Source organism: Papaver somniferum, chromosome 9 (assembly GCF_003573695.1).
Source record: "Papaver somniferum cultivar HN1 chromosome 9, ASM357369v1, whole genome shotgun sequence".
In the NCBI taxonomy this organism is placed as follows: domain Eukaryota; kingdom Viridiplantae; phylum Streptophyta; class Magnoliopsida; order Ranunculales; family Papaveraceae; genus Papaver; species Papaver somniferum.
Window position 1 is genome coordinate 164596921 of NC_039366.1, and position 12400 is coordinate 164609320.

The 12400-nt window shown below is 35.0% G+C and overlaps 1 protein-coding gene across 1 annotated transcript; it reads right to left on the reverse strand.

Moving 5' to 3' along the window:
- Positions 1 to 2251: 2251 nt before the first annotated feature.
- On the reverse strand, positions 2252 to 4003 carry LOC113313849 (cation/calcium exchanger 1-like). Its single transcript, XM_026562635.1, has 2 exons — positions 3445 to 4003; positions 2252 to 3314 (listed from the first exon to the last, which is right to left on the reverse strand). Exons 1-2 carry the CDS (start codon positions 3811 to 3813, stop codon positions 2397 to 2399), a joined length of 1287 nt encoding a protein of 428 aa, XP_026418420.1. The 5' UTR covers positions 3814 to 4003; the 3' UTR covers positions 2252 to 2396.
- Positions 4004 to 12400: the final 8397 nt, after the last annotated feature.

Genomic DNA, 12400 nt, shown 5'->3' on the forward strand with positions numbered 1-12400 from the left:
ACATATATGTGTTTCCACAGCAATGCTTATATCCTACCAATGGTTATGTAATATAAACTCTCATTTCAATCATTGAAACATTCTCAGAGGACGTTATATAGCCGTCATTCACAAACCATTTTTCGTCTGAGCCATTTCCAAAGTGATTGAAACATAACATGACTTTCGTCACTAGGTAAAGATGAATTTGACAAAAGCGAAAGCTTACCAACACATATTTCGAGAAATAGATAGGCGAGTTACACTCGGCTCGAAATAGAAAATGTGTATAATGAAAGTATATATATCAAAATGACTTTTGTCTCAAGAGTAGGAGATAAAGTAGATAGACTTTTGAGTGACAGATAAGTTCAAGTCTACACATACCTTTTAGTCGATGAAGATCCACCAGTTCCTTGAGTAGTCCTTCGTCTTGTATGATGATTGCCATGGATTCTTGATCTCAACTACACTTTCTATCCTAGTCCGAGACCTTTAGCTATGTAGTCTAGAAATCAAGACTTATAGTTTTGATCACTAACATTGACAAACATGCTTGAGATAGCAACGCATGCGAGTTCGACCGAGCAATGCTCTAACAGAGAGGCGTGAGACCGGCCACGGCAGCATGACCTGCCGGTGGGCCCGGTCCCGTGTGCGCCTCTCTATTATTTTTTACTATTTCCCTTTCCTAATTTGCATAGGTTTCCTCATACGTCCATATTTTTGAATGCTCCTTTATGCATTTGGGTGCTCGTTCGTGCATTATCACTAAGTACACTCGCACCATTTTATTGGGGCTTATTTGGTGGTGGCCTAGATGCCCGTACGTTGAATATTTATTACTAACTCATGGAATTCTACTGGGAAAAGCCATGAATTGAAGTAATGAAATATTATGATGAACGTAGAATATTTTCTAGGAATTAAGTTGATGAATCTTGCGACTAGAAATAATTAATTGATGGCTCTATACTAGCAGGCAAGCTGTCTAGGAGCATTATAATTATTCAAAAATCGAGGTATGAGCTAGTTGAAGCGTCATACTCGTTCTGGATGTTTATTCTGTAAAGTCAGGGAATATTGCAACATGTTGAAGACGTTATTGCTCTATACTAGTGGTTAATACATCTAGGAGTTGTCCAATCGTTTTCGATTTTATACATAAGTGATTACTGAAATTGCTCAGCATTAATGAAATATACGAGATATTAAAAGCTCAGTTGAGAGACTGTAATAATTGCATATTCACGTATGCCCTGAGAGGTAGTACACTCATTTAGAGATTTTCACGACATGAGCTTTCATGCTTTAACGTAACACATGAATTTCACATACTCGTCTGATTGCTGGATCAGGAATATGCAAGGTTACGATTTTTCCCTTTGTCAAAAATCCATCATTAACAGGAAGAAATACCAAGTTTTTTGTATGTTTTTTCGCTAAAATCGGATTATGTGAATGTTCACATAAACCGATTATATAGTCTTTGATTTCTTATAAAGACCGATTTTGCAGGTTAATCCATTTTTTTTGCAGTTACTACTCGATCGTAGAATGAGTATGAAATTTTACTCATTGTAAAGTCGAGTGATGCATACTCGATTTCAGTTATGATTTTACACCCAATTTTTACTTGAAGTGAAAACTAGTTTTATACCCGAATTGAAATTAAGTATGATTTTACACGCAATTTGAAAACGATTTTTATACTTAAATTGAAAATGAATATGAAATCATACTCGATTTGAAAATGAGTATGTATATGTTTGATGTTTTCAACACCAGCAGATAATCGGTTGATATGAAGGTTCACATCGACCGATTCTGGGTAAAAAATATATATTTTTGTTTGTTTATGAAGCTACAATCGGTCTGCGTAGTAATTAGTACCGACGGATTCTGAGTTTTCTTCATGAATGATGAACATCAACCAAAATCGTCCTACGAGAGCATACATATTGACCGATTTTTGGTTGATGATTTTATAAACAAAAGAAATCAAAAAAATTCATGTTTGGTAGTCATTAACATTAGTTGATTTCTGAGTTAACAAGATTAAACATTTGTTAACCAATGGAATTAACACTAATTAATCGGGGACAAAATAGTCATTAACTACAATAGTTGGATAAGGGTACTTCAAAATATCAATTTTTGTTTTCTAGTGGCAAGCCTCAGATAAAATATATAAGCCTCGACTAGGAAGGTTATATTTCTGGATACAAAAAGAAAAAAGAGAAAGACAAAAGCAAAACACAAAAGAAAGAAAAAGAAAACAAACCACAAATTTTATTCAAACCTTGTTCACACACATGTGATAATCACAATGAATCCAACAAATACAGAAAAATGCTTATAAAAATAAAAAGAGAAAATAATATGAATACAATTATGAACTATGTATCTCTCAAGATTCAAAACAAAAGGACTTGAAACAGTCTGATAGATATAAAGCAGGCATATATAGCCAGGAGACCATAACCCATAACTTTATCAAGCTTCATATCGTTCCTAAGCATCATGATAAGTGCCCATACTAATCCAGCCATTAAAAATCCCACTGTTTCGTACAAAGTAATATCTCTAGGAATAGTAAAAGGAGTTGGATATTTAGACCAAGCCGAGATAAGCAGACCCAAACCTAAACCCATAATTGCATTAAAAATGGGACCAGCATAACACCCTGAAATTGCAGTTTGAGCACCATCTTTACCACCTTTCTTAGCCAGTGCCGAATTGGATATAAAATCCCCAAGTGAATTTCCCCATGCAAGTATAGTTAAGCCTAAAATTAATGGACTTATCCCAAATAACTTCCCAAGTGTCCCTAACAAGGAAACTAATTCCCCTGCTACCAGATAAATCCAAGTCACACTCATTAGGAATCCTCCTAGTAACCAAACCATTAAGAACTTTTTTGACCTTGGAGGGTTAAATTTATTAGAGGTGAAAATGGCTAATGATCCAAAAACAATTCCTGCTAATCCACCAATCAAATATGGAACTAGAGTTTCTTTATGAGATCCCCAGATTAAAGCGACTAGTAAAACTGGTGCTAGTGTAACAGAAATAACTGCATAAGGTTTAGACCAGTTTTCATCACTTGCACAAGGGATCGTCATTCTTCTTGGAAGCGAAAGCGGTTTATCTATACCGTATAGAAATCCCAAGTCTACAATGTGTTTAAATCTACCACAAACCGTATTTTTCCCATTTTGATCATCTTCATGACTTCCATTATTTATTCCGCCGTTTTCGATTGAAACAAGATTTTCACCGTTGCTGCTATGTTCTAGCAACGGTGCAGCCGATTCCTCCAGTGGATCACCTGCCTGAGAAGAAAAAAAAAATAGTTGTGTTAATTCACAGTTGGCCTCCTTTGTAGATGCAGAAGGACTAGGAACATCTCTAGATTGAGGCAAAAAATAGGTTCATATTCAACAATTTTGTAGTTATACTCACTTGTATTTCGTTATGTCCGTTTGAATCCATTGTATAGACAAGTACTACGTAAATGAGGTATAGACTAACAAAAACCATGGCTCCCCAAATATTAATCGCTCCAACTGTTACGATGACTAGTACTGAAGAAAGGGTGATGAAGTAAAAGAGAATATCTCGAATGAAACTCTTCTTGTCAACGGATACACCATGAGAGCTTACAAAAATACAAATTGCACCTACAACGACACTTGATACAAAGAAACCTGCACCCAGTACGCTATTAAGACCGACAGCACCCGAGCCTGTACTAGTTCCCATGAAGGAAACAATACTAGAAAAAACGTCAGGAGCTCCATTACCAAAAGAAAGGAAGGTAACACCAGCCATGGTGGGGGTGAGTTCCAAAACATTTGATAAACTTTTAGGTACTACCTAATAAGTAGAATAGCACCACCAGCCATAGAATCAGTATGATATAGCCTATTATTGAGATTGATCCAAAAATGCAATAGAAGAGTTGGAGATAGTCTATGTATCCAGATGATCCACATCCTTTGTTAAACTTTAAGAATTCACACTTGGCTTTGTAATCATGATGTTGCTTAATTTCGCTACAATTTGAGGTAGCAGCAACGTTGTTAAGGTCTGGTGAGGAGAAATAGTCGAGGATGGGGTTTGATCTTTTGGGTGCTTGAAGAACATCATGAGAATTTGGATTGAGGAATAAAATTGTGAGGAAGAATGCAAGTAAGAAAAGAAAAGTTATGTTAATGAAAAAATGAAATGATCTCCTGATTTGGGTTAACCATGGAATATTCACACCGTTACCATATCTCACCAAGTTTTAACCACAATTTGTTGGGGACAAATTAATTAAGAGACTGTTAATGGTATTTATGAAGAACAAAATTTTAAAATGGCAACCTAAAGTTGATTAATTTAATATTATTACTTTTGTTATTGAAAAATTATCATTACAAGTTGCTCTTCTCCGAATTTTGATAATGGTTAGGTAATTAACGCGGCAATAATATTTAGACCAGAGAAAGACTAGCATCCTGTTTGTTTGCAGCTGACTCGTCGTCTGGATCTGAGTCAACCTCTGACTCGGACCGAGTCAGCAGTCAGACCGTTTGTTTTGCATTTTGAGTCAGATCTGACTCGACCTATGATTCAGACATAACCCCTGACTCGGATCCGTTTGAGTCAGGTAACAAAATACCCCTGACTCACAGGACCAAACCACTAACTCACGTTTTTTGAGTCAGATGAATCAGATCTGACTCAAAACAAACGTATTGAGTCAGATCCAGATGAGTCAGGTGATTTCACTCAGATCCAGATGACTCAGATCCAGACGACTCAGATGAGTCAGGAGTAATTACTATGGGGCATAGTTTTTTGTCAATTACCTATGTACTTTGTGTTTAATACACCTAAGGTGAAACTTTAAGAGATATATCACATCAACAATGTTAGATATTTTCATTTTCAATATTAACAATGTAAAAAAATAATTATATTTAGTTTTTTCTACTTCATGACTATTATGCAGGTTACAAAATTTCAAGGAGATAATAAAGTTTTCTTATTTCTTAGATAATCCACTTTTATGTGAATAAGAGAAGTAATACTACATAGCAGTACCCAATATTTCAAGGAGATAATAAAGTTGTCTGAATTCTGAAAGATAGTAGTAATACTACATATTATAAGAGTAATTATCTTTTAAGTAAATCAAAGAAATATAAGTCGGAGAGTTTGAAACGTGTCTTTCAAAATAAATCCAAAGTTGTAAACTTAATGAGTCCAATTTCTTTTCTTGATCTTTGTCTGAACCCTAAATTTAATTGTTAATTATTATGAAGTAATGATTCACATTAGTTTGATCAATTGTCCACTGTTGAACCTTATATTAACTAATATCAAAAGAAACACTTTCCTTGCAGTAAGAAATAAAATTTGAGAACCCAAATTGATCAAAGAGTTTTTGATGACATAAAAAACATATGGCATAACACCTTATATATACTTGTACCACCGATCAAAAAAAATAAAGAGAACTCTAATAACAACCTAAGCTTCCTCAAAGCAGGCTTCTATTTCAAATCACAATTTCATTTAAAACTCAATAAACTAATATAGCTCAGTAACCTTATATAACCATATTTACATTGTTAATCTCAGTCTATGTTAGACATGATTTTCATCTGCCTCCTCGGAACCGAGACTCTGTAAAGTACTCATTCTGAACATTGACGTATGAGAAACTTTTCGGTCTTCAACGACTTTGTGAAAATATCAGCAACTTGTTCACCACTTTAATAGAAATCCATTATTATCTTCTTGTCATTAACTAGCTCAGGAATGTTGTGTACTTGATATCAATGTACTTGTTTCTTCCGTGGAAACTTTGATTATTTATGTGTCATAGCTGACTTGTTACCGCACACAATCTTTGTAGGAACTTTATGCTCATGATTAAGCGACTTCAACATCTTTATTAACCATACGTCTTGAGTAGCACAAGAAGCAACAACCATGTATTCCTCTTCTGCAGTCGACAAATAAACCACCTGTTGTTTCTTTGATGACCATGAGAAAAATCCTGATCACGTATGGAAATCATGACCTAAAGTGTTCTTCCTTGTATCAATATTGAAAAGGAGAGGGTGCCAACTACACCACCAACTTTTTCGTTATGATAGGAATGTGAACCTGTATAGTATCTTTAACAATCACAACACGTGGAAAAGTAAAAGCACGCAGACACAAGAATTTTGTTAACAAGGAAAACTGTAATTACAAATAGACCCAAAACCTCGTCCAGATTTGAACACCGAACTTAATTAAGCCTCTACAGAAACTAGCCTACTATCAAACTTCAGACTGGAATGTAGTTAAGACCTAATTCACCCTCCAAGTCAGAATTCACACTTCAAGAAATTCAGCTGCAGTCGTGGTCCTTACGTCTCTTGAAATGCAATTGATTCCTTAGCTGACATCATTTACATCCTAAGAATTGCTTCAGCCTAAGTGAAGACTTTTGATATAAATCTTCATCTAACAGATAAGCCTATTTGATTTCCCTTTAAATAGATCAAGGCTTGGAAATCTGTAGCTGGCAAACCTCACAAATCCGGAACACTTACACTCAGTTCGTTGAGAAGCCTGGATTCTTAAGCACCTCTCAAGAAAAATTGTGAACCAATCAATAAAGAACATCTTTGAGATATCTATCTTGAAGAATCATAAAGTCTGGGATGAAAAAAACTTTGCGATTTTTATCTATCTCGTTCCTAAAAGAGATTACTAAAACCTCGATTAAAAAAAGAACAAGAGGACACACGAATTATTAAGGTAAAGATAGTCGGACCTGGCTTCACGATCTTGAAGTCTTTCAGTCGTAGATCTAATTATGTTTCTCAGAGGAAACCTAGGTCAATAGGAGGACAACTCTAGAAAAGGACAAAAATTATCGGGGATTGAATTTCCCGGTTGAATGAGTCTCTTTATTTATATATTTTCAAGACTGGGGGTTTCTTAGAATTCAATCTAAGATAACTTGAGAATCAAGTAAACACTTTCTCTATTTAGATGAATCTCTAGTAATGGTTTTAAGTAATCATGTGAGAAACTTGTCTTGAAATCATGTACAATGATATATACACTGTGAGAAACTTGTCTTGAAGAATATACATTGTGGTTCGGGTTCTGGAACTATGCATGTACAATGATAGTTCATAGAAAATATGTCTTTCGAACTTAAACACTTAAGATTTGAATCACGATGCACATACACAAGGTGTTTTAGTGATCGTAGATGTCTTAGAGGTGTTTATGAGAGTCACAGAAATGCTAAACATATTTATGAAAATAGTCTTTGAGCATCTGCTAATACGTACTGGGACTATTTGTGAAACGGTTCGTCAATCGTTATCCAGTTAGTGAATTCAGGGTGTTACGGTTCATGAACCATTCAACAATTCTTGAACTCATGTGTTTACGGTTCGTGACCCGATGGCTATTTCACAAATTCAGATCACCACAGCTCGTGGGCTGGGTTCATGAATTGACCCATTCAGAACTCTACGGTTTGCGAACTGGGTTCTTGACTTACATATATTACGGAACTTTAAATATCCATGGTTTGCGAGATGGTTCGCCAACATAACCTAAGTCCATATTTCAGTAGTTCAGATACATTCTTTTTTGATATTGAAACATTCCCATTTTCCATAGATATAAAATATCACTGCTTTGCAATTTTCAAATGATCCATATATATGATAGTAAAATAGTTTTTGAAGAATAAATTGTTTCGAACTAAGATTGCTAAGGACCAATGAACATACGCTGCTTAAATCATATTTCGAGATGTTTAACAAGACAAACTTGACTCGGAATTTATTCTTTGCAATATTAAATCTACTAGAAGTTATACGACATAGTATCATAAGGATAGAATGGTAATGCATATGAGTAACTAGAATGGTTTATTCTTCATATACCTCTTTGTTGATAAAGTTATCCAAACGTATTCATAGATCTTCAGTCTTTGAGGGTTATTCAGCCTAGTCCAAGACTTCACTTTAGTAGACTAGAAATAAAGATCTAGTTTTGTTCATCTAATATTGACAACAAACTTGAGATAAAAAAAAACTTACGAGTTCGACCGAGCAATCTATAACAATCTCCCCATTTGTCAATTTTAGTGGAAAAACTATTCTGTCAGCTCCAAATTCATCGTGCTTGATTTCCTTTGTTCTTCTAGATCGTCTTGGGTTCTTTGTTCTTCAAGTTCTTCTATGGTTCTTCATATATTCGAATCACACTTGAGTTATCACAAAAGATCTTCATAGTTTCAGTGTCTATTCCATAGTAAGCATTTTGTTTCATCCATTAGAATTGAGTACAAAATAAACCTGCAACGATATATTCAGCTCATGTCGATAAGGATTGTAAGTTTTGTTTCTTAATTACTATGCCAAGCAACAAGATTTAGACCCGGATAAAAGAATTCTCTTGATGTACTCTTTCTTTCTTCCACGCATCCTGCCCAATCTGCATCAGAATAAGCACTAAGCTCGGGTTAGTATCAAATGTGTAAGATAGGCCATAACCTATAGTATGTATGACATATTGTATGATCCTTTTTACAACTGAAAGATGAGACTCTTTAGGACCTGCTTGAAATCTTGCACAACAACCAGCACTGAAAGTGATATTAGGTCTTGTTGCTATCAGATATAACAGGCTCCCAAAAATAGATCTGTAGAGTTTATGATCTACTTTGACACAATTCTCGTCTCTTTGTGGTTCCCCAGTTGTGGACATGGAAGTGAGTTTTGGAGTGGAATTCTCAAGGCCAAACTTTTTGACAAGTTCTTTGACATATTTTTCTTGAGAGATGTAAATTTCATCCTTGTGTTGTTGAGTCTACAAACCCAAAAAATACCTTAATTCACTAACATTGCTCATCTAAATTTCTTACCCAAAGAGTTTTGGTGTTCTTCAGAGAGTTTCATGGATGTTGATCCATATATAATGTCATCTACATAAATCTGAGATATTAAGACATCCTTTCCACTTCATATGGTAAAAAGCGTTTTATTAGCTCCACATATTGATAAACCTTTCCTAAGAAGAGAAATTCTTAGCTTTTCATACCATGCTTGAGGTGCTTGTTTTAAACCATATAATGCCTTGTTGAGCTTAAAGACATGATTAGGATTTTTCGGACTTTCAAATCCTTTAGGTTGAGCAACATTGCCCTCTTCTTTAAGGCACCCATTTAAGAATGCGAATTTCACGTCCATTAGCTTAATCTTGAGAAAACAAGCATGAGCTGATATAAAATATATGGATCAAGGCATGCAACGGGATCAAAGGTTCATCAAAATCAATCATTTCAATCTGTGAATATCCTTGAGAGACAAGTATTGCTTTATTCCAAACCTCCGTCCCAAATTCGTCTGACTTGTTCTTAAATATCCATTTGGTATCTGTAATATTTACATTGGAAGGACAAGGAACAAGGTTCCAAACATCTTGTTATTTGGATTGATTTAACTCATCATGTATAGCATTAACCCATGAGGGGTCATTTAGAGCTTCATCAATGTTTTTGGGCTCAACTTGCGGTATGTATCATGCAAAGTTACATATATTTTAAAGTTGACCTCGCGTCTTAGCAGTTGAGTCTGTTCCACCAATGATATTGTAGGTATCATGATCCCTTTGAACCCACAGATGTCGAGCAGTGGTACATTCGGTTGGGACACCCTTGTCCGGGATTTTATCCTTGTCACCAGTCAGATCAAGATCAGTAACAATTGGTAAAACTTCTGCTGATGCTCGTGCTTCTTTGATTTTTTTTTCCAGATGTCTCAATAGGAGGAAACTCAGCCGAAGAGTTATCATGATGAAAGTTTTCAAATCATCAATAATAATATTTGTTGATTTTATCATGAAATTGGTTCTGAGATTGTATACTCGGAAACCACGACTATTAGAGGCATAGCCTAGGAAAATTCCTTCGTCACTTTTGGAATCAAATTTTCCTTCTTGTTCTTGACTCTTGATAATGTAGCACTTACTTCCAAACATACAGAGATAACTCAAGTTAGGTTTCTTACCATACCATAACTCATATGGAGTATTTAGGGTTCGTGAAAGTAAGTATACTCGGTTGATCAGATAACATGTTGTAAAGACAACTTGGACCAAATAATTTAAATGTAAAATTTTCTTATTGAGCATTACCCTAGTCATTTCTTGGATATTTTTATTCTTTCTTTATGCAACCCCATTAGCTTGTGAGGTTATGGGTGGAGAATATTGTTTAATAATACCCAGTGGGTCACAGAACTCGAACGCTATAGTATCCTTGAATTCTTTTCCACGATCGATTTTGATTTTCTTTAGATTGGAACCCTGTTTACTCTGGATTCTATTCACAATAATGTTAAGTTCACTTAGGATATCATCCTTATGAGCTAGGAACACCACCCAAGTGAATCTGGTATAATCATCAACCATTACGAAAGCATATTTCTTCCTTTCAACAATCCATACGAATCAAATCAAATGGAGCTTTGGTGGCAATGTCTCGTGATGATTTATGTATAATTCAAGCTTGTTTACCTTTCTGACAAGTACCACAAACACTATCCACCGTGGAATTGATTTTGGTGACAAATAGTTTGTTAATAATCTTGTCAATTAAGCAATAATTGATATGACCAAAATGCTCATGCCAAATATGTGTAGATTCCACCTTAATCAAGTTACAAAAGTGGTTAAACTAAATATAAAGAAGATAACAGGGTTTTTTTTTGCCGCGAATGCCATAAAAAATTATTTTTTCTTACTAATCTTCAATATTACATTCTTTAGCAGTGAATATAACTTTATGGCCTTTTTCACAAATTTGACTAACAGAGAGATTAGTAGACATACCTTTGACGTAAACAACATCATAAATTTCAGGGGCTCCGGGAAGCTTGATCGTTCCCTTTTTGCTGATACAGTAACAACTTCCATCTGCAAAAGTTACAGGTTCTCCCTTAAAATCATCTGCAATCACGAACCATGAAAGGTCACTTGTCATGTATCGGCTACAACCACTATCGAGAAACCTCTAAAAGGGTGAAGTGGACTTTAGGGCAAAGGCTCCCAAGCTGACATTACTTTTACATGGATTAGGATATCTTCTTAGATTCTTTGTAAGTCTTTATATTGGAAGGAAGTTTTTCGGCTCTTTTGTGAAGAGATCTAGCGACGTTTAACTTTTGTCAAAAGAGATTACATGTATGTTGGTAATGATTACAAGAAACACAAAACATACATGAGCCAACAAAATTATTGGATATATCATCAGGTCTTTTTAATGAAATCTGAGTCATGTCAGTCTTAACAAATCCAAGGCCTTATTTATTTCCTGAACGTCAATAATTCTTTAAACAATAATCAATAGATTGATGAATTATATTCTTTGAGGACTTAGATGCTTGTTTTTCAGATTTCAAATCCGCAAGAACTTTTGCTAAGGGATTTAGCTAATATGGAAAAAGTTTCCTTGCTAATACGGATTTGATCATCCAATCCTTCTAGAAGAACCTTTTCTCTTTCAGATCCTTATCGAAGATCAAAATTATTGATGTATACTTCACAATGAAGTTCATCAAATTTCCTTATCAATTGTTGTTCCTCATGACAAAGATTACCAATGACTTTATTCAGATAAATACACAGATCATCGTCGATAGTTTCTATCACACACTCGGAAATTGTAAATTGACTGCTCCTATCAAAGCAAGAGATCGGAATGTCGATTGTGACAACGTAGTACATGCCACTCTGATACCAATTTAAAAGGAGACAGTACCAAGTACACCATCAACAATTTCATGCGAGTAAATAGAATGGTTCAGTCTTCACATCCCTCTTTGTTGATGAAGTTCTCCAAAGATTTTCGTCGATCTTCAGTCTTCGAGGTTTATTCAGTGATGTATGATACTCAACTACCAACTTCTATACGTAGTCCGAGACTTGACTTTAGTAGACTAGAAATCAAGGTATAGTTTTGTTCATCTAGCATTGCCAACAAGCTTAAGATAACAAAACTTGCGAGTTCGACCGAGCAGTGCTCTAACCAACCAACTCAAAATTTCTTGGAAGATGCACACATCATTCCCATATTCGTCGTTCCGCTAATGTATCGTTAAATACATTTTTCTGGATGCAAATGATATTGACATGGCGATTCCATAAAACAACTGATTATACCAATGTCATACGCAATGTTTGGCCTTGTAGAAGTCAAGTATCTAAGGTTACCTTCGTCACATTTATAGTATTAGGAATTAACAAGCTCACTTGCACCTTTCTTTACTAGTTTCAACATGTCTTCTACTAGAGTTGATATTGGATTACACCATTTCATCTTGAAACGTTGCATAATATCCTTTGC

Bases quoted from the DNA above. Each gene is read 5' to 3' on its own strand.
- LOC113313849 (XM_026562635.1), bottom strand. From the start codon at position 3,813: ATGGCTGGTGTTACCTTCCTTTCTTTTGGTAATGGAGCTCCTGACGTT. The intron at 3,315-3,444 runs GTGAGTATAACT...TTTTCTTCTCAG, and splicing joins ACGGACATAACGAAATACAA to GCAGGTGATCCACTGGAGGA.